General features: G+C 37.6%; 1 protein-coding gene across 5 annotated transcripts in view; it reads left to right on the plus strand.

Annotated features, from left to right (window-relative positions):
- The window catches only part of SMURF2 (SMAD specific E3 ubiquitin protein ligase 2), a 68,699-nt gene that overhangs the window by 1,189 nt on the left and 44,833 nt on the right, over positions 1-22,677 (plus strand). For 3 of the 5 annotated variants that reach the window (XR_012045429.1, XM_072881631.1, XM_072881635.1), the window contains exon 1: positions 16,987-17,077. The exons of 1 other annotated variant lie outside the window; for it this stretch is intronic. Coding sequence is in view for 3 of the 4 variants with exons in the window: in XM_072881631.1 (XP_072737732.1) it covers positions 17,002-17,077 (76 nt within the window). In the remaining variant the exon portion in view is untranslated. Of the gene's footprint in view, positions 1-14,262; positions 14,321-16,986; positions 17,078-22,677 lie in introns of those variants that run through there. One more of the 5 variants, XM_072881634.1, reaches the window with a different exon arrangement.

Raw genomic sequence — 22,677 nt, forward strand, 5'->3', positions numbered from 1 at the left:
AAAAATCTTGGAAGTTCTGGTAGAGCTTTCTTAAAAAAAAATACAGGACGCTTTAAAGAAAAGAGCTAGTTCAAAGTATTGTAAGTCCCCCAGCAGATAAACGATATTTTGTATTCTAAAATGTCAGTGCATGAAGGTAAGCGATTAGAAAATAATACATAACACTGTAAATACTCTTCTCTGCTTGCAAATTCTCTGCTGGTTAAACAAAGTGTATTTAACCAGCTTGCAAAACAAATGTTTTTAAAAATACTAAAAGAGTTGATATATTTATTTTAGGTGCATGAGAAATATTTCTAGTTTAATGCCGAATAAAGAGAGAGGTGTTTTCATACTTATTTTTCAAAGTATATTATTTTTACAGGGCAAGTAAAATGTATCTGCTTATGTTTTACTTTGGAAATACTTGGACTAAATTTGTAATTAGTTTTCATGGAGATTTGTGTCTATATATTATACTTAGAAATAAAACTCTTAAAATAAGTGTAGCTGGGACTGATGCATGGAACAGTGCTGCCTTGTTTTTACAGAGTGTTTTGTAGCTTTCTCTTCAGGTTATTGCCTTATTGATGCAGTGCTGTAATACTTTTTCTCCTGAGCAGTGAGTGCTCAGACATGCTTATCTTTAAAACATTAAAAATGGTCTGTAGCCTTATGTAAAAGCTGAAAGTACTGTTGAGGGAGTTGTCTCTTTCACCTTTGGGTTTTGTGTTCTACTCTGTTTCATATTTATTTTATTTTTATTAAGGTTTAAGCATATAATGAAATCGTGTCTGTGACAATATAAGTATGTTTTGGGGAGTGTGACTGTGAGCAAGAAATAGGCAGCAGTTTTACATACCGAGTTTTAGTTGTGTGGTCAGTCCCCAAAAGGAGCAGGTACAACCTTAAGGAACTTTTCCGAGTTTTTTGTTGTCTTGTATTTTAGGAAGGGAATATGCAGAGCATGGGACGCTGGCAAAATTGTCTTTCTAGGGGCTATTCCAGGGTTAGCAGCTCTTGCAGTTGCTGAGTACCAGTTCTGTTACTTGGAAGTTTATATGAAACATCGGCCTATTTCTTGAGTTAAAAAGGCTTGAGGTATTTTATGCATTAGCTAATTGTGAGTTGTTTCACATAAGGTCACGTGTTGTAAGGAAGTTTTACATGTTTAAGAAAAACATTGAATTTTATTAATTCAGCTGACATGTTGTCAGTTCTTGCCTAGGAATAGTTTTAAGTGTTCTGTGTGGTTTTGATTACCCTTCTTGATTGGAAAAGCAGTTTGAGGGCTCTTGAATTCTAAAACTGTTTGGAATTAAAAGAATCTGTATATCCAGTGTTTTTAAAAGTTTATTCTTGAACTGACAAATGGTGTTTAATCTTAATTTTCTTTGGCTGTATGAAACTAGCAGTCTTCTGTTTTGGCTTGAATATTTATAGGATTAATTCTGCAATCATTGTATAATGCTTATCTTTTCTGTTCATTATCTCTAAATTAGATGGTATAGATTAAAAAATGGATTTCAAGAACTGGATTCAATTAGCAGTTTTTCAGGACATAAACATTAAAGGTTTAGATGGAAAACATTGTTTTGACTGACTGGATAAATGACAGGGTAATGTTTGATGTGAGTCCAAGAACTGATCTGGAGCTAGTGCCCAACTTCTCAGTCCATCTTGAAGAGCCAAATAAAATATTTAACCTAGGCCTCATTTTGCAAAAAAGGTTGATTCTTTGTTGGGACCTTAAGAAAGTTCTGAGAAATGTTTGGCATACCTTTACACTAAGTGTTTAACAGTTTATTTAGGTCTGGGTTCCATAACAGAGAAAAACCACAGCAGTGGCATACTTCTAGTAAGTTTTTATTTAGTTTACAGTGCATCTGTGTTATACATTTCGTATAAAAGGTTATTCTTTTGCTCCTAGGTTTAGTTGTCTGTCATAAATATCACTTGAATCTTTAGTGATATGTATGTTGATGCATTTTGCACAAACTTGAGCTAGAAAATCACTGGATAATTGTTAAAATCCAAAGATTATGCCTTCTGATGATACTTCACTTCTAGTATGAAGTGTAAATGCTTGTTTCTGATTAAAATATAGGCAATGTAATTTAAGTTAGCTAAAGTCTAGAATTGCACTAGTCTTCTCCAAAATTTATCTTAGCAGCTTGTAGTAACATTATCCAAGGAAGCTGTAATATAAGGAAAGTTCCTTCAACTCTGCCATTTTTACCACCATTTTATCTAGTCCTATCCTGAGTACATCTGAGTTCTACAAAAGCTGCAAGTGCAGTCATCCCCTTCCGTTCTTACTGTGATTTTTCTCAGTGTTGTGTTGAATTTGTGGATTTGTAAATATACTATACTCTCAGGCAGAATGTACTATTCTTTCTTCCACCCCCACGCTGAATTGCATTGATCTTATATTCTTAAAAAAATTGAGAAATGACCGTTGCTTTCAGTTGGTCAGTAAATATTTTATGGCCTAATCTGTGAATTGTCTAATGTTAAAATAGTTACATTTGACTGCTTTTACGTAATGATATTAATGACAGTTATGTGAATGAAGTCCATAGGGCTGTTTTTATTGAGTAGAAATACACGTTTTAAAATCAGTTTGAAGTCTGAAAAACTCTATGGGCACTAGAATATATTAAGTCGAATAAAGGTTAGTGCATGGATTTATATATGTTATAGCAAGCGTTTGTGTCAACAAGTAAGGATGCTTTGATAGCCCCAAAGCACAGTTACACTGTATTGTAAAAAGTGGTAATAAATACCCCATGGATAAAACTGGAATGAGCTGCAAGAGTTTTGTTGGTAAAGAATCAGAGGTAGGCCTGAAGAGTTGTCAGATCTGGTTTTCCTCCTTTTTACTGTAAGCTTTCAGGTTTCCTGGCAGAGTGTGCTAATTAGGGAAAGAAAAGCACTGGCTCTTGTGTTGTAGAAAATGGACAGCATCTCATCTTCTGTCCTACTCTCTCTCTTGCTGATTTTACTGTCTATTCAGTCCTTACAGTACAAAGGTGGTACTGTACTATAAGGTTATAGTGTTGAAGGAAGAAAGTGCTACTTTTTTTTTTACCAGTTCATAGAAACTCTTGTTGTGATGCTAATAATATTTCTCGAGAAAGATATGTATTATTTAGAAAAAGCCAGAATATTCCTGAGTTTTGCAAAATAATGTGGAATCTCCAAACCTGTTTTTTGCAGTGGATAAATCTAACAGTTAAATTGATACAATTGAAAACAGTGATTAACCTAAATCCTAAATTCTCATTAGTGCTGTTGGAAGCAGGACTGAAGTTTATGGATAGCAGAGCCTCATTGTAGGAACAGCATTACTGATTGATTGATTGAAAAAGTAGCTACCTATATTTTTAAGTAGCAAGGCTGTGGTTTCATAGTTGACTTAAATGGTAGTGCAATTTTAGGTCAGTTTAAAATCTGAGTACTGTTTTTTTGTTTTTCTCTTTGTAGTCCCTGGCTTCACTCTTCTGGGCCCTCCCTTGTGTTGACTCTAGCAACTCTGTAGCTATGTGATGAGCTGAAAGCTAATCCTACCAAGAAAAAAAATAGTTTTTTGCATTGAAGGAGAGGGATGCACGCAAGAAGCTGAAAAGAGGGCAGGACTGCCTCTTTTACCAGCAGCCTGTAGTTAGGTAGGCTTTGCTCAACAGTAAAACAATGGCTTTCCTTCATGTAAGGTGTATTTGACTTAATTACACATGACTTACTAAAAACTAGTACTTAAGAAATCAAAATCAATAAATTACATAGTAGGTGGATTAAACTGGTGCAGTCATAACAAAGTCAATAGCCATGTGTCTAATACGGTTGTATAGGGATTTGATGGATGCTTGGCCCTCAATATTTTCATCAAAGTATGAAGTGTGTGTATATGTATGCTTTTTATATATACAGTATAAAGTTATAGATATTTATATACATATAAATCGGTTGTGGATCACACAGACGCCAAAGAATTGTAATAAGCAACTGAGCAGCTGTATGGAGCAGTCTCAACTGCTTGTTTCAATGGGGTCAGCTTATATGACAAAGTTTTATTAATCTGGGTATAAAATTAGGTATCTGTGTTCAAGGATACGTAATAGGGTACCGTGGCAAGGAAAACAAAGATCAAAAAGGATTTGGCGAGTAAATTGTAGTAGGAAAACAGTTCTACAAGAGCTCCAATGAAAAGAGCAAAAAGGCTCAATATTCATCTTTGGTTGTAGAATCAGGTAAGCATCAAGTAGAAGGTAGTAGAGGATTTACATGTGTACGTAACACATGGGACATATGTAGGAGATGTATGGGAAATCTGCAGAGAGTCCTAATGTTAATGTTTAAAAAAATAAAGCTATTGGGGAAAAAATAAAATAGAAATCCTGGGGTGGCAAAATTGCAAGTAATTGTTAGAATTGTACTTTTCAGTTACATTTAAAGAGTTTAAGCTGTCCCGTAATGTCTGTCTGCATAGCTGAACTTAGCTGAGTAACTCAACTAGTGGCGACAAATTATTTTCTGTTTTCTTTTTTGTTTGTTAATCACACTGAAAATCTGATCAGGCCCCAGATGAAGACATTTTGTCTTTGTGTCCTTGAGGTGAATGGGTTGATCCCTAAAAGAAGACAGCTTCTAATGTTTTGTTCTGTTTTATCTCAGGGCCTTTGAAGTGTGTCCTTGCTTTGCCATCTTACTTAAAATGACATCTCACCATTGGGCCAGACCTTTCTTGTGGGTGTTTAAAAAGGTGGATGATTTCTTTGGGTGTCTTCCCTCCTCTCATCACAGTAATGAGATGACCTGACTTCTGACTTGGCTTAATGGCACGAGTACATTGCTACGCAGGCTATTATGTGCATGCTTTAAGATATAAAATGTAAATGTTCATGACATGTGCAATGTCTGAGATCATTCGGGTGACTTCTGAGAGGCTGGTAAAGATTAATCTCAATAATATTGGACAATGCGTATAAAAGTAGCTACTGTGTGTGTCTGCTATTAGCAGGGCACGTTTCCTATTTGGGAAAGAGGATCAAAATCCTGAGGGATGTTTGGCAATACCATGTTCAAGGAAGCAAAGTGTTGACTTTTTCTTGCTACTTAAACTTTAAATACTTTCAATGAAAGCATAGATAAGAATGCTTGTAACTTTAAAGAAATCTTCATCTGTAGATAACAAAGCTCAGGACAAAATTGGCTAAGCATTATCATCTGAGTTTAAGTGGGGAGAATGATACAGAATGTGGAATAGACATGCGGAAGATCATAAAAAAGGATAAACCAGGTAAAGCTGGGATTTAGAGCCACTATCTTTTGACTTTCTGCCCATGAACATTGTTTCTCTTGAGTTTAAATCCACAGAAGACATGGTTCTGTTTTAGGCCTTCTGAGACTATGCCGTTTAGGGTGCTTTGGGTTCAGTTCTCTCTTACATGCCATGTTTGTGTTGCACTATCAGCTGTATTTTAGCAATCCTGCAGATTCTTGGCAATTACTTTTTTTTCTACTTCAGAATACTTTTTTTGCTGTTGCTCAGGCAAATTAGACTAGGAGGACTGATATCCCCAAAAGTGAGTAAAAAGTATTGCTTAGATGAAGTGTTACTCACATTTTCAAAATTCTGAAAGTGAAAGAAAAAGTAGCAGTTTGAGTTTATGTGGCTGTATCCTGTTGTTAATTTTCTGGAATGACTCTTGGCCAGTACATATTTAACACAACTTACAAGGATTGTTTTCTTGCAGAAAGGGAGAGTCACTCCAACCATGGCTTTGGTATTGTCAGTGTAAACTGGTTCAATGCGTCCTTTCTATAATGAATTCATTTAAGTTGTTTCAAATATGCAGAGCATGTACAGACTATGTAATTTACAGGTCACAGTAAAAATACGCACCTAGATTCTACCATTTGTGCTTAAATTAGCATGTGTGATGCCATCTTGCCGCAAACGTTAGAGTGACAATGCCATAGTAAAGCTTTCCAACCCGCAGCACCGTTTTTTGGGATGCACGCATCCCTCTGCTCCATCCCGTGCTGTCAGATGGGGTGGATGAGGAATATATCCAAGTTAAAATCGACCTCTTCCTCTCACCCCCCTTTTTCTTTTTAACTGGGTGTAGAGGAGGACTGTTGTGGGATGGCTTGTGTGTGTGTGGTGGCTTAAGCCAGCCAGGTGTTTGCAGAACAGCAGGCTGTTTGTGGGATCAGGGGCGTATCTTGGCTGATCACATGAAATAGTTTTCAACAAGTGACATATACTCATTTTCATTCTGTCTTGACCTAGATTTTAATATTACTGATGGAGTTAAATGGAGTCATAACTAATTATATCTGTAATGATACTACTTTTAACATACCTATTTGACTTGGAGTTTATATATAGATACATACATAAATTCAATTATAGATGCAGTTGTGCTTGGATTTAATTGAAGGTGGGAGTCTGCATTGGTAATACTAGAGGCATTTTCTGTAAACTTGAGCCAACTTGGTGATTTCTTTATAATACAAATAAAGACCAGGCCGTACCTGCTAAAACTGCATATGGTAAAACTGCTGCTTTGTGCATATCATAGGACATGAGGAAAGTAGATGGAGTGTACTCAATAGAAGTTTGCTGTTTCGTTTTAGTAAGAGGTAGTCTACTACATGCAGGTATTTTTCATGGAAAACATGTAAATGTCCTAAAATGAATCCTGTTTTATTCTTGGTGGGGGAAGAAAGATGTGTCTCAGAGTACTTATGAACATGGCTGGTTTAAAAAAAAAAAAAAAAAAAGCTTAACTGTGCAAGGGAACTAAACATGTCCGGATAAAATGCATAGAATTACATTCATGCTTAACTGCCTGGGATTAGAAATTCATAGCATTAATTGTGCCAAGCATTTAGGTATCCTTATGACAAATAATTCTTCAATTCAACTCTTAACATAAAATTTTCACCTTATATTGTTCTGAAATTATTAATTTATGGTGTGTATAAATATTTATTTTCAGAGAAAAAGCTCTCACCCACTATTTTCCCTGGTGGATTTATTAAAATAATGGTTGATAGCTCTGTATAGAAGACTGTATGCAGGACTAAATGAGTAGTAGCATTGTGCTTAGGTGTAGCAATATTAAGGTATCCTCTTCTTTGTTTAGCAGCAAAATAAGTACTTCTGTCTTAATTTATAAAAGGTGATATCAGATGTGATATGAGAAACTTTGTAAGATGGAGTTGGTGTAGGCAGGTGGCATCATTCGGAGGCAAAAGGGGTCATTTGCAAAGGTGGAACAGGACAGAGGGGGGCAAAAGTGTCCAAGAGCTGGCCAGAGGAGCAGAGCTGACACAGGGACATGAAGGGACTGTAAGTATACCAGGTTTTGTGCCACTTCATAGTGGAAGCAGAAAGCAAACACGAGTTCCTGTACTTGGGCTAAAACATACAGAAATCTCTCTCCTGCATTTCATGCTGCTGATTACAATACTGCTCTTAGCCAAGTAGTAATGATTGCATTTTCAGTGTGAAAATCTGAAGATACTGAGCGTTTCTCTTCCTCGTGCGAATAGCAACACATACATTTTATGTCTCAAAAATGTATGTATTAATAAGTACTCCATTTAAATGGACATGAAGGACCTCGTCCTCAAGTATGCTGGAGAGCACTTGCTCGGCATTACTAATTATGAAATTAAAAATGACTGGCTTCTTTAAGCCTGAGTTCATAGTGTATGACACATTAATTGACCAAACTTTAAAGAAGGATATAATGCGTGTTAAAGCGGAAATTTTCTAGGGCTTTTACGTAGAGGATTCTAGGAGAAAGTTCAAAAATGTTTTATACCGCTGTTGCGGAAGCTTCTTGGTAATTGAAGCCTGCGAGCAACTGTAAAAATTTTAAGTGCCGTCTTTGATAATTTCAAATGGGTTGTATACGTGGCATTTCTGAATGTCTAACTAGCAGTTCTGGATGTTTGGTAAAGCACAAGGTGTTGGTGAACAGAATCTTCAAATCACACATTAATAAACTGTTGATCAAGTATGGATGTGTGGAATGGGGAAAAATTGCTGTTGACCTCTGTTCAAGCTAATTAATGCTGCTGCACAGGGGAAATGCCCCTGTGTTCTTACAGAAGCAAATGCTATCTGTAAATTCAACGTGCCATGCAATAATTCCAGTTTGCCTCAAATAGCTGGATATGTGCTTTTTGTCAAAAAGTTAAACCCTTTAAATCTTTGTGATTGTACTAATGCAGGAGTGGCCAAGATTTATCCTGATGTTGTGCCGTCATGTAACATTGTGTCCCTTTTGTGAACATCTTTCCTATTTGGGATTTCCACTTAAGAAGTGGGTCGAATGATGATTTAAAATGTTGTTGGTTTCTGCTTTCTTCTGCAACAGGAAAAGAGAAGGCCTTTAAGGAAAAAGTAACTTACAGTAATTTTCAGTAGTACATGCATCGTGCCTGGCTTGTCATAAAATAAAATATTTGTGTAGTCTTCTCTCCCTTCCTTAAGCAGTTCCCACAGGTCGTAATGTTCTCTCAATACCTGTCTTACAAGGGGGTGGTAAAAGGAGGTTAAAATTTCTGTAGTCCCATCTACAAGGATAGACAATATTAAATTTTTGGTTCCCTTCCCTAACAGCAAGTGGTAATTCTGCCTGGGGAGGTACTATATATTTATATTTATCTATGTCTCACTTGCTTCTGTGGCCAAGACATCATGAAGAAATTTCTCTTCATTTGTGAAATCTGAATGTGGCATTGTGAGTATGTGCCTCGGGTTTCCTCATTACAATATTTATCATTTTTCCTGAAAGTTCCTTTCCTCTGGTGAAATGTTCATCCTGTAGAATAAGTCAGCTATTTCCTGTGTATCAGCGTAATGTAACTTAATCTACGCCGGGTAGTACTTTGGACCCATTCAAAAGCTTTATATTTTTTCGAAGTTTATTGAAATTTAGAAACTTCACTCTCTACATTTAAACAGTTCTTCCTAGTGCGGTCCAAGACTGGAGATGCCCTTGTTCTGCACCCGCCCTGCGTCACTGTGATGGAGTAGCAGTAAATGAACAGAAAAATTGTCCCTGGTCAACCTGACACTTCTGCATGTTACATTCGCACTTCAGCAGCGTGGTGCGTAGGAGCGCTGGTTCCTGCAGTTGCTTCTACCCCATGTAATTTGAACACAATTTTGAATTGCTTTGTCTGTCTGAACATCTTTGCTTTTTGTTCGCTGTCAGTGGAATTTGTAACTATAGTTGAACTTGTAATACCAAGTTGGAGCTCGTAATGCCCGCTATAGTTAGCGCTTCCCATTATAAGACTGCCTTTTCAGTTGCTGTTAAGCAGCCTGCTAACACTGAAATTTTTCATGCTGAGTAGCTAAATCGGGCTGAATTTATTTTGGGAAGATTCTGTTAAAATTCAACCAATTTCAATAAGAAGATTAAAATTATGTTGCACATCCTTTAAAAATCCTTTGTTCTTGTGAACCCTTTATTCTTGGGCAGGAACACAGTCAAACAGGGACGTTGTAATAGGCAGATGTCTCTATCAGCCACGTAAGAATTAGTGCACGGCTTAACAAAGGACTGGGGACAGGAGTTGATCTCGTCCTGTTAACGCTAAACTCGGTGGTGCGCTCCTGGTGTGAAGACAGGCATTAACTAGAATGCAGAGGATTCAAAAGTTGGATGAGGGTGGAGAAGAAAGGAGTGACCTGGAACAAGGAGCTGCCGGGACAAACGGGCGGGTGGCGGAGACTGATTTTGGCAGGACAAGGCGCTGGGAATCTTTTGGTGCCTGGACTCTAGTGTTGTGGCAGTGAACATGACACAGGGTCGCAGGGGCAGCCCGGATTCTCTCGTTTCCAAACATTTTAACACTTGGCTTTGTAACTGGGGAATGCTGTTGCTGCATGTGCTGTGTTATTGTTAGTGATTTGAGTGTGTTACTTGGAAGAAGTTGTCATCTACCGCGGAGGTGCTTTGTAAGAACTTGAGATGTATAACAAATGCAAAGAATGTAAGCGGTTACAGTTGGATAGAGGACAGAACTTTAAAAACAAACAGGAAAAAACACCCACTCCAAAATTTCTCCCATCTGTTCCTTTGTTCCACACGTTCATCACCTCGATCCTATATAGAAGAAATAGGGAATTAAGGGCTGGCTTCTAAGTGGCCATGATTCCTAACATAATTCTATGAAAAGCTTGCAGATAAGGTCAGGATTACTCCTTACATGTAGAACAAAAGGAATTCTTCAGCTTTTAGCAAACTTGAGAATTTTTTTTTTTTTAAATCCTTGATTCTAAGAATCTATGTGGTGTCTTGGTCACTTCATTAATGCTAATATTTTCTTGCTTTAAAAGGGTCAGAAGACTTTCTGTGATATTACTTGAATTATGTAGTTTTTAATCTTTCCTTGGCTAATTTACATGCCATCTATTCGCAAAGGTTTTGGAGTTACAATTAATATTTTTTTCAGATAAGTATTATCTGCTATCGATTTAGTTTCGTGAAAGATTTGACCTTTTTTAGTTAGTCAATACAAATATGTTAAATATCAAATGGACAGAGAAAGCTATGGCAGTCATCACTTGTGTGCTCTAATGGATCTTGCGTTGCATGTAAAGATTTCTCTACAGAAGAGGAGGGTCCTCTAATTTTACAGAGTTTTTCAGCACTGGATTTGTACAGGAACAGCTTACTGTGTTAGCGGATTGATTTGATATAACATGCTGTGCTTTCTTTATACCAAGTTGCCTGCACTGTGAAAAACTTTGATCTTCACTCTATTTATTACACACACGCACACGAGTCTGCAAAAGAATTTAAACAGTGAAGAAAAAAAATCAGAACTTAAATGTAGTGGGCAGGTGTATCTCCAGCAAGAGAAAGGCATAATGTTCTATTTGAAGTTTCTTTTAGAGGCCTATTGAGAAAATGGCTACATATAGACAAACTGAGGAGAAGTTATGAGTGCTATCAGATACATTATTTTTTTTTTTAGTCGACTAAAAATAAATGAACTGATACAATGTGAAACTGCAAGGTTTCATTTTAAGTAAACTTACACGTAATAATGTCTAGCCATGAAGAAAAAGTGAGCTTTTAAACTGTTTTCATATTTGTACAGTGTTATTCGTTGACGCTTAACAGTGCTCTCTTTTTTTCCCCTCAATGTTTAATTGATACAAGGCCGAAACCATGTCTCCTCCTATGAAGACATCTTTCCCAAAAAGCTGCTCATTTTCACACCTTCTTGAGCTTTGGGCAATTATAAAGCTATTAAATACTTGATTTTTTTTTTTTCCCCAGCTGATCCCCTTTTTCATGATTTAAGGTCTGTGAAAGCCCTAACTGCTTCCCAGGGAGTTTAGGGGTCCCGGTGATGTTACTGTCTTGAACTTTCCAGAGCTAGAGGTCTGTTTCTTTTTCAGATGCACTACATGCATCACCTTTGTGCTGAAATAAATATCTGTTTATCAGCTTAACAGTGAGCTCTCAGTTTAAGAGGTGAGCTGTATCTTTGTTGTTTTAAGACTATTAACTTAAATAGCTAAAGAATAGAGTACAGTTTCCATCAGATATGGTGTTAACAGTATTTTATGGAATTACCTTTTTCTAACAAGATTTTTTTGTTATTTGCACACATATGCGTGGTTTTTTTTTTAAGGGCATGCTTTCTTCATTGTATTTGGCTGTGTTTTTAACTTTTTAACTGAAGTATTTACAATATAGTTATTTTTATTATAGTGAACTGTTTTATTGTTTCAGAAGTGAATGAATCATATATGCTGGGTTATTTTTTCCTGGCAAATATTTTTCTTTAACGATTACTCAGGGCTAGCTTAAATTGTACAGATGAATAACACTTGAAATAAAGTAACTGATCATCGTTGCAAATGTTACAATGAAAAACCTTGTGAAAATATATATATGGGTCTTTTTTCCTTTTATTTGCGAGAACAACGCCTTTACAGGGGACGAGACTGGCTATGTAGCTGTTGTAGGGCAGTGAAATAGTACTGCTTATCAGTTCTGTTCTTTGTTCTCACTGCATCTCTGTTTCCTAAAATCCCAAGATTTTGTTCTGTTTCCCAGGTTCCTTTCTTCTGTCCCACCTGGACGAACAGGTACGGGCTCTGCAGCTGAGGTTGCAGCAGGCGGTTCCAGATTCCGGCCCCCTTTGCAAGGGCAGGGTGGTTGCAGTAGATGAGCAGTTGGTGGGGTGGGGAGAGGATGTGCTGCAAATCCCCGAAGAGTTGCCCTGATTGCCTGTAGCTAGGTGCGCCCTGTATGGAACTGCATCATAGCGATCTTCTCCCGTAGGTTTGCTACATCACTATGAACCGCTCTAAATTGTTTTTACCCTGCACCTATAAATTTCTTGCGTTTCGCTTCCTCTTGTTTTAGGAACTTGCTACAACTTTTCTCATTCATACCATGTCTTAGCAATGCTGTTGGTGCCCTTTCACACAGTCCTCCCTGTAGCTATATTCTAGAAGCAATCTGTGCTACCTATAGCATAAACGATCTCCAGCTCTTTCCTATGTGGAGTTTTTGCTCGTGATTTCTCTTATTTATTTTACACTTATTGTTATTTTTTTCCTGTCTGAAACCAGTCAAGGCATCAGCCTGTTTTGAATGTTGTATGGATACTGTCATGAAGAAGGACGTTAGCAGGGATCCTCTGCTAGTCTACAAGTCAGCAAATACAGTTAAATTTAATTTTGGCAACAAATATAGCGGAAGATAACCATAGGGTAGTGTGGAACTGGCTCACAGTAAATGGCCTTTGCATGTTGAATTGCAATTTCTGACTGGCCTTCCAAGTCAGTCCCAGGTGGAAGAGCCCAGGTGTGCTTCCTCGACTGCCCAGCGTCAATTAACAAAGCCAGATTTGAATGCTAAAGATGAGTAAGCAGCTTCACAGCCCCCTGAAAATGGAAGAGAGGAATGTAAATACTTCATATTTTTTCTTAGCAGAGTGGATGCATTCTCTTATTTTTGTTGATTAGACTGAGTTTTAAAATATTTGGAAGAGTAAAAGTATCAAAAGAGCATCTAATATGTGGGTATGTGTTTCTGTGAACACAGTGAGCTTTTTAAAGTGCATTAGGAATTCTGGACAGTGTATAAGACCTGAAAAGAGTGAATCTACTTTTTTTGCATCCGTATAACTGATTTATGTAATCTGGAATGTAAAGACTCAAGTTATGGTAGTTTTGTTTAGGAGTAAAAATGTCATACATAAATTGTTTTTTCATATGTTTCCCAGATTCTCTGTAGGTAGGTTTAAAAAAATAAAATAAAAAATAAAAAACACCCCTACATATTTTCTCTGCCCCTACCCTTTTAAGCTGCTGTCCAGACAAATATTTATAAACAGAAAGTAATGCAGTTTCTTTTGCATGCACAAGGCCCTGGGGAAAATGAGGAAATGTTTTAGTGTGTGTGAGGCGTTTAATACTTTGTTTTGCTCTGATTTATCTTGTGGAGGCCTGCCTAAAAAACTAGAATACACTCCCTGAGCTTATATTACCTTTGTTTAAAATAGTCAAACCTCTACTGCTGAAACTCAGGAATTAATGGACAGAATGACTAGAACAGCAAATACAACTTTAAAAAAATGTGGCTATTGGATAAACTGGTATAAGCCCAGCTGCTGTGGATAAATTGATTTTGCTGTTGCTTTAAATCTATGATGTGTTGGTATTTTGGCAGAGTAAGAAAAACAAGGATATTAGAAAGTAATTTACTGCACTGGGATTAGTAAAGAGTGTTCTGTTTCTATGACTGGGGCAGAACAGGATGGTTTAGATGTGTCTGATAAACAGGACGAGGTCTAGTCTGACAGCTGGCAACAATAGCTTTTGCTCAAAGTCAGGTGTACTAAATTAGCAAATCTATTACAAGGATACAGGAGAAATCTCACAGAAGACAGCCTTGTAGGCAGAAGTGTTGCCAAATGGGAAATGATTCATCGTCTCTGAATGGGATGAGCACTGAGCAGAAGCAGTTTAAACCTCAGACTGCTTTGGCTCATAAACCACCAAATATGCGGTTAACACTTTATCTGCTCCAATCCTGTGTTTTGTATTGTCTCAGCAGTCTATATTTAGGATCAAAATCTATGAGGCTTGCTTGTTTGTTCTAATTTCTTTTTGGTAAGTTTGAATGTGTTTAGGTACTTTTTTGACTTTTAGCTAAATCACAAAACGTTTGCATGCACCCTAAGAGCACTCTTGTCTTGTGACCCTTTGGCAATATCACCTTTTAGTGAGGACTGTTACATGTCTGGAATGCAAGCGTGACACAAGTGATGCTGGCAGAAGTTGGTGAGCTGAATTAGTATAGTTTATTTGCTTATATTTAGTGAAAATACATGATTAGCTGGAGATGTAGTTTAACGTAGCATGCAAGTTCCAAGGCGGTCACTGCATTTTGATTTTCAGTGTTTTCAAAACTTGTATCTATCTAACATTGACAATGCCATTCATAGTCTACAATGCGCAAAGATAAACAGGAAATGTATTTGTGAATTCTTAAACTTAGTTAATAATCAATGCAGAAAGGAGGTACGGTTTACAAAGCTAGTTGAAGGAATGTAAAGGGGGAAAGACCTTGTGCCCTCTTCCTTCCTTCATTGTTCATGTAGCTGATCAGAGTTTTAGCATGTCTCTGGTCTTGTTTTATTTAATACAAATTGTCGTATTGGCTTTAAGATACGTAGATGATAGAGAAACAGAAGGATTTAGGTTGTTGAAAGGTGTTTAGTATTAAATACTTGAGATGTAAGAAGATAGTTGTGAGAGGAAAAATGATTTTACTTGGTAATTAATATATTGTTTAGCAAATAATTATATTTGGGGGGGTCTGGGGTAGCACTCCATTAGCAGTTGAGATATCCAAGGAGCAGTGTGCCTGGGAAATGAATGTAAAGATCCCTCTGGAAAACTGGGTCTGGCATCCTTGCTCTTACCTTGCATGTGCAACCATATAAGACATGGTAGAAATGTAGAGAAGTGTTATTTAGTATAATGCTTTGTGAGTGGTACTGCAAGAAGCTGAGGGTTTCTAGAGTGAAAGGCAGCAGAGTAAATGACAGTTTTCCATTTCTGTGTCCCCTCAAAATCCCTTTTGTGTCCACTCAGACTTTCTGTGGCTCATAACTGGTGTTTGAGATCAATGGAAATACTTGCATGCTCATTACACTTGAAAGCTGTTCTGCCTTTGTGGATGCCTAGTAATAAAATATCCTCTAACTTCTTGGAAATACCGTCCTGGATTTTTATTCATTTGCTATACTGCTAGGAGTGTTGATTCACAGTGTTCTACTTTTTACATTGATGTAATCGGCTTTATACTCCTCCTTTCAGTCTCACCTGCTTCCCATTATCTTTCTCAGTCTTCACTCTGCTGCTTATTATCTTCTACCATGTGCTCCTCTTTCTCAAAAAAATTCTTGTCTTTTCACCACTTGCATCTGCCCAAAAGATTTCTGAAGTTGTAGTTTAAATTGCATGGTAACCTGTCTTGGGCAAGATTCTTTATTTTCACATATTGGCGAGCTATTTCATCTGAATTGCTTGGTGGTCTGTTTCTTTAAAATCCCTTTTATATTATTTCTTACAATAGTACATAAATTGCACTGATTTGACTAAATAATTTAGGCAATTTATGTAAAAACAAAGCAAAACAAGAAAAGTGCGGCTTTAATATAAGTTCCTTTATTTCTGTTGAAATAAAGAGGATTGCTCATCCAATTAGCTCATCTCTGTTTAACAGCAGCAGCTTCTTAAACTGTTTGGATTTGATCTGTAGAACGCATCTGTTTACGCAGAAAGTAAACTGAATCTGTTCATATTAAAGGACTGCAATAATTTAACTAAATCAGTTTATAAATTGTATAGTCTATTGATATAATTATCTCCTGGAGATGAGGCTTCGTGGTTATCTGATGGGGGAAAAAGGCTGGACTGAGGTACCTGAGAATTTTAATAATGTATGAATGGTGGTATTGTCTTGGTTTTCTATGTGTACTTTCTTTAAGCAGCTGGCATTTTCCCCACTTGTATGGTATTACACTTCTGCAGATAGAGGCAGAATTACATAATGAGAGGTATAAGCTTAGTAACCAGGTAAAGGTGTATATATAGTCCACACATCTTTCTGCTGACCCTATTTTTTTTGGCAGAAGCCAAAGTGTCAAGTTCCAGAGAGAGGCAGTTTCCAGAGCTTAAAGCACTCCACTAAAAACAATTTTCCCCAAAAAAGTAAATATAGGGACATTGTGCTTAAATATTTCAGCTGCATTAAAGGAGGAAGAGGCAGGATCCACATATTATCAGGCAGACAGATCAGAATCCATGTCTGAAGCTGTGGATTTTGATGATAATGCAGGAGGATGTGAAGAGTGCATCACTCATCTGTATGCCCCAGTATAATAGCATTTCAGTGCATCAGGTGTAATAGTAAAACAAAATTGTGCTGAACTAGGAGTTTACATTAAGGGCGGATGCTTAATTAGTGTTTTTTGCTAGTGATAGTATCGAAATAATGATCCTCATGAACTCTTTAACATTAAGTTTTGTTTATTAGGGAATGATTAAAAAAAAAAAGTCACTCAACTATTTCAAGTTGTATATTTTGAAATGCTAGCATTTACTCCCCCCTCCCCCCCCGCCCCCAACAAAAGTTGTCACCTTAGCTGTTGTCATGTTTTAGGAGTTGTTTCTTACAAAGCAGCTGACAATCCTTTTGTTAGTGTTGGTAATATTTACAGCATTTTGCTGAAGAGTGGCATGAGCATTACTCATGAAGGGTAAATTACATGCATGCTTTTGGTGTCTTCCTTTTTTTTTTTTTTCCTTTTCCCCCCTTCTTGGTGGTTCTTTTCCTTTTGCCTCTTCCCAGAAAAGCCCCAGCAGTAGCAGTGTTCTCCTAGGATCATGCCTGTAGCGGAGACAGAATTTTGAGACTTCCTGTTTGAATCAAACGTGTGGCTGTCCCGACAGAGATGGCAGTGGTCCTGCAGTCTGGAAAGCTGCTGGTATCTACAATTCCTGATACCCAGGAGTCTGGGTTAGTTGCAGGTGCCTCTTGTCTGAAGCCCTTTTTAAAATTCAGGGCATTTTTGTCTGGTTGGTAATTAGATCATGAATTTCTTTTGTTGTTGCCTCTACTATAGATCATTCAGAGGGTGGAGAGTTTTACTGCAGTGAAACAAATCCGAGGGCTCTGCTTCTTGTTAGCGTGTCTTTCCCCCAGTACGTTTTCAGAGGTGCATGAAATACATCAGACAGAGCTATAATTTGTTTCTCGTGTTAGCTTTTTTTCCCCCATCCCTGTTCCTATCAAAACAAGCTGAGAAGTATATGGGTAAATTTCCATGTTACCTTTTTTATTTACCCATCCTCAGAGGAAGAATCCTGTGCTCTCTAAGTATTTTGAAAGTTGATAATTTTGGATTAATCGCTTCTGTCTAAACTGGGTCTTGGTTAAAAAATAGCTGCTGGGATTTCAAACAAGTCTTTAAGGATTGAGGTAAGATTTTAGCACAATGATTCTTGAGAGTTTGAGATAAGAGTACCCCATTTTCTTTGCCTGAGCTCTTAAATACTATTTTATTTCTGTATTTCTAGGATAATTGAGTTAATGCTCGTAACAGAGTTTACTTCACTCACACTTGCATATAATAACCACCTCTGCAGGTTTGAGACTAGTTAATCTTGGTAATGTTACTTTAAAAGTTTTTTTTAATGGGAATTATGTTTTTAATACTGCAGGAAGAGAAAATTAATAAAAAAATTGAGAGGATCATACAGCAAATATAACAGCAAAGCTGGTGGGTTCATTTATCTTTAATGGATTTCTGTTTCCCACCCTGATTGTTTACTGGAATACAATTTTATATTTACTACAAATGTGAGAAACAGAAGAGATAACTTAGAAATTGGTCTGAAAATTGATCTTTTACTGCCTTTTTTTTTTTTAAGTATTCTAATAGCTGTTAATTTAAAGCGATGTTGTTTCCTCCCTCTCCCCCCAGCCCCAAGTGACCAGCATAGTATTCAGTCTTTGTAAGCAGCATATTTATGCTGACTTCATGGTACGGCAGTGGTTTGTCAGATGTTGAAAAATGGACAAGATGCGGGGGTTAGGCCATTTTGGAGTAGGGTGGAGAAGTGAAGTGGAATTTCTAGTGTATGAAAGTTATGCATTAGAAACATCCTGGCTGGTCTGAGAGGCTCCATCCACACTAAACCAGGAAATGCAAATATTCGCAATAGCCTTTGTTTTCTTAAAGTTTCCCACGTGTTACTTCTGCTTCTTTCTCACTGTTTGAGGCTGTGACTGAAGTCCTAGCTTACACAGAGCCCTGATGGGGATGGTTTAATCCTGTATCATTCAAATTTAATTTGCATATTTGGTATATAGCTTAAAAAAAGGCAAACCAAAAGCAACTTCAGTTTTTTTCATCTACATATTCAGTTTCACTGGTTCAAACATGAATCTCCATAAAAGAGACTTGTAAACCTTCATGGTAAGATTTGAAATGCTTGGGGAGGGTTGCTACCTTCATTGCAAAAGTGGCAGTATAATTTCTTTCCTTTACCTCTTGACAGGCGTATCAAACAAACTGGACACATGAATAGAGTTGGTGACGTGTGTGGCAGTAAGCCCATCACCGAATGAATCTAGGAAATGTGAATGCATTAGTTGCTTGAAGGAGGAATTCAATGGTGTGTGGGGGTTTTGTGTTTTGTTTTACTTTTGGCTTGGAGTGGAATAAGGGAGGAGAAGTGGAAAAGGAAGCCTTTTGTTTACAGTAAAACAATACTGTGAAGTAGACATCGTGATGTTAAAACAGGAGTCTAAACATGGCAAATCTAGGCAGACTCCATCTGGCCGTGTCCACAAGTCATTCGGACATTGCCGGCACAGACTGCTGGAGTCTTGAGTTGCTGTCCTGTCGTCCTCCCCTTATGGGAATTTAAAATAGCCTTGGAGACTCTGTCCCAGAATTTTTTTATTGCATGAGATGAATGATTTATTGGCTTAACTGTTTATATTCACTGATGCAATGCATCTTTATTAACATTTCTTCCATGATAAATGTGTGATGTTTTCATTTTGAATTTTAATCTCCATGAGTTATATTACATGCAAGTAATATGGGTCTAGAATTCTAAATCCAGTCAAAGTACAACCTACTCTTATAGGCAGAATTTAATACAGTGAGTCTGTTGGAAAGAAAAATGTACTGTTACTCTGCTAGTTTCTGGCATATTTTGCAGTGATTTAAAGTATATTGCATTATTAGGACGTTTTTCACTTCTGGATAATCCATATTTCTGTTCGGTGTTTGAATGCAGGTCATTGTGGTTTTGTTTGTGTAGTCCCAGAGGAATAATTCTGATTTGTTGAGACACAGATTTCTAACTGACAATGCTTGTAAGCAGGTGCATGTGATCCTTTGAAATGGGTTTCATTTTACATGCAGTACATTAAAGGTTTAGCATCTGGGTTGTATTGAAGTTGAACTTGCAGAAATATGTTTATGGGACAATTTAGAATTTTAAGAATTATTAAAGGAAATACTTGTTAAAAGTGTGTTTCTAGTACTAAAGTTATCCTAATACGTATTTTAAAAGAGTTTATTTTAAATCTGTCTACCTTGTGTTTGGATATCAGCCTAGCAATAACGCTCTTATGTCACTTAGAACTAGTGTTGAATATTTTTTTTTTTTCGACCTGACAGGTTAGTATTTAATAGCACTTTAAAAATTCATTAGTACTTCAAAATAGTTCTAACACACATTCCTAGTAAGACAGTTAGAATTGGTACATGTTTCTGAATTTGCATTAGATTTTAACCCAGGTTTATAATTCTGAAAGAGAATTGAAAATTAGTTTCCTACCAGTATGAACTGTTAGTGTATGTGGTAAGATAGCTGTGCCTGTTGAAGAAGTTACCATCCCTTCCAAGTCATCCTGGCTCCCATAGCTCTGGGGGCAGAAGGGATCACGTTATGCATTTCCTAATTCACATCAGAAAAAGTTACAGAGATGAAACAGCTAGTGCTGGCGGTTTGAGGTTTACCCGGCTGCTCCAGAAGGCAGTGCTCACACTGTGCTTTCCTGCTGCAGAACCGTGGATCTAGTGGATGGTGGAGAGTGTTTACTTTTAATCTAGGGCAGCAGAGTATGTCTGAAATCGGCAGCAGTTTGTCCGGTGGCCTTGGGTGAACTGGGCTTTCCCGTGCGTGTCATATGGCCGTATGGCACCTTCATCTCAGCGTGTGCTGCCTCTCTACTGGTCCCAGAAAAAGAAGAGGCATTGGGGTGACTAGTGACCCTTTCAGCTCGCTCATGTGTTCAGGGGATGGTGTTTAGAGATTTAATTTGGGTAGCACTGAATTTCAGATAAAGTATTGGGGGAAAATAATTAAACCTTTTGAAGAAGGGCATGCCAGCCTCTGTGTTTGTACATGTTTTGTAGTAACTCTAGTTTAGAGCTCATTAGGTTATTCTAAATTTCTAGTGCTTTGTGAGACTCAGAAAGAGCAGCTGTCACTAGGTAAAATAGAGCAGCCTGAAAGCAGTCGTGTGTATACTTGCAAGAGAAATGCTTGTTTCAATGTTTTGATTCTGTGCTTCAGAGTGTGCTTTGGGAAATAGAAAATAACACTCCGTCTGAATGTTTAAGGTTAAGATTGTGTCTCTGAAAACCTGAAGGGTGTTAGGTTGTTATTTTAGTATCCTGATGGCAAGAATCTGCTTTTTAAAAAAATTTTTTTTTTTTAATTAAATGTCTAGAACTACAAAACAGAGACAGGAGGGAAAAACTAGCAGTCTGCATTAAAATGAAAATATTGGGGGGTGTATTTTGTTTTTAGAGCTGAAAAACTCAGTGGTGCAGAGTGCACTTTGACGGCATCTTGCAGTTGTGCTGTAAGAAAGGTAGCCTGGCTAATCCTCCTTCCTTTGCAGCCATGTGCTTCTGCCACTTCCTTTGCATTAGATCTACGGATGGCGTGGCTGCAGGATAAGTCAACGCAGCTCTTGGAGCCAATGGCAACCTAATCCATCTCCCCAGAAGGTTAATTTTCTGTTAAGCCAGTTCAGCTTCCTGATCTACCTTGCATCCATATGATTGCTAGACCTGATCTGAGAGAGGAACAGCTGCCACCCTCTTTATTGTTAGGTGCAACATGAAACCCCTCAGCTCGTGTTGATCGGTGATCGTGGTTAGAATGATGGTCAGCTGCTGCCTTCCTACCCCCTACCCATTTCATGTTTCAATACCTTCTTTACTCAAAACCCCTGCGCACCTGTAAAACATACATTTGTTAGGTTTACCTATCTTTGGGTGTTCCTTCTTGACGATAATCGATTGCAATCTTCTAAAATGCATGAATGCCATTAAGTGAAGGTAAAGTCTTAGTTTATGATCGTGTTCTGTCACTTAGTTTGTTCATCTGCAGCAAAAACACCTTTCAAAGAAATGAAAACAAACAAAAAATTTATTCAGAGAGATTAGCTGTAAAATAAAATTTAATGTGAGTAGTTGGGATAAACAATTTTATTTCAGAACCTTAATTGAGAAAGTTATTACCTCAACAGCTGTATTTGCAAATGTGTATGGTGTTATTTACAGCCCTTTGTTTGATGAATAGTTGAAGACCTCCTGTTTTATGTCTTCCCACGTGGGAATTTAGGCAGGTCCAAGGAGGGAATGCAAGAAGAAAAATATAAGTTTCTCAGTAGCGTGCCAACAATGGAAGAAAACAGTAGGAATTTGTTAGAAACGTTTAAAGTATTGAGCTATCCTGCTGGAACCTGTGGAGGGTGTGCTGTTTGCCCGTCGTTTTTCTCAAATAACTAAATAAATTTACAAAGTTTTATACAACGTGGAGAAAAGTACGTCACGTCAGCCATAGGTTCAAACACCCCAAACAATTTCTGGGTCCCAGGGGCAGCCATCCGAAGGCGAGGAGGGGTGTGCGTGTGCGCGCGTTCATTTGTCTCCCTGCCTCTCCCTCCCCCAAGCAGGCTCATTCCAATCAGCAGTGTAATTGGAATGCAACCACAGTCTGGAGGAGGAAGGGGAATTTTTGGCAAGGAGAGGCCGAGCAGTTGGGAGCTTTATTCAGATTAAAGCATAGACGACCATTCATTATCAGTACAACGCACATTAGCAACAGCATAACATTGTGTTTCTACAGCTGGGACTTATTTTAGTGATTGTATTGCACTGCGTATTACATGCAAACAACTGGGATCTGATCACAAAAAGCAATGCTAATGGCTTTCATTAAAAGATGGTGTTTCTGTAGGGGGAAGAAAGACTTGTCTTCAAAATGAACTGGTTGTGGTAAAAATTGATAGGCAGCCTGTCTTTCTCCTCGCTATCCCATGTGTTACATATGTTCTGGAACAAGCACTTTTTCTGGGGGAAAAACCCTTGGGGAAAGAAAAAAACCAACAGGAATTATAATGTTAAAACTGTTAGTTGGATTCAGAAGGCTGAACTAGTTTTTCTGTGGTGATGACACGTGAAAAGCCAGAAGATTAGTAAACATAATCTTAGCTTTGGACCCAGTCCTTTTCTTCCCCCTCAAAACTGGGGTCTCTCTGTTGACACCATGTTGGTTGCTTACGGATGTCTGACATGGGATAGGGGCGTGTT

The sequence above is a fragment of the Ciconia boyciana genome, chromosome 16 (genome assembly GCF_034638445.1).
Source record: "Ciconia boyciana chromosome 16, ASM3463844v1, whole genome shotgun sequence".
NCBI lineage: Eukaryota > Metazoa > Chordata > Aves > Ciconiiformes > Ciconiidae > Ciconia > Ciconia boyciana.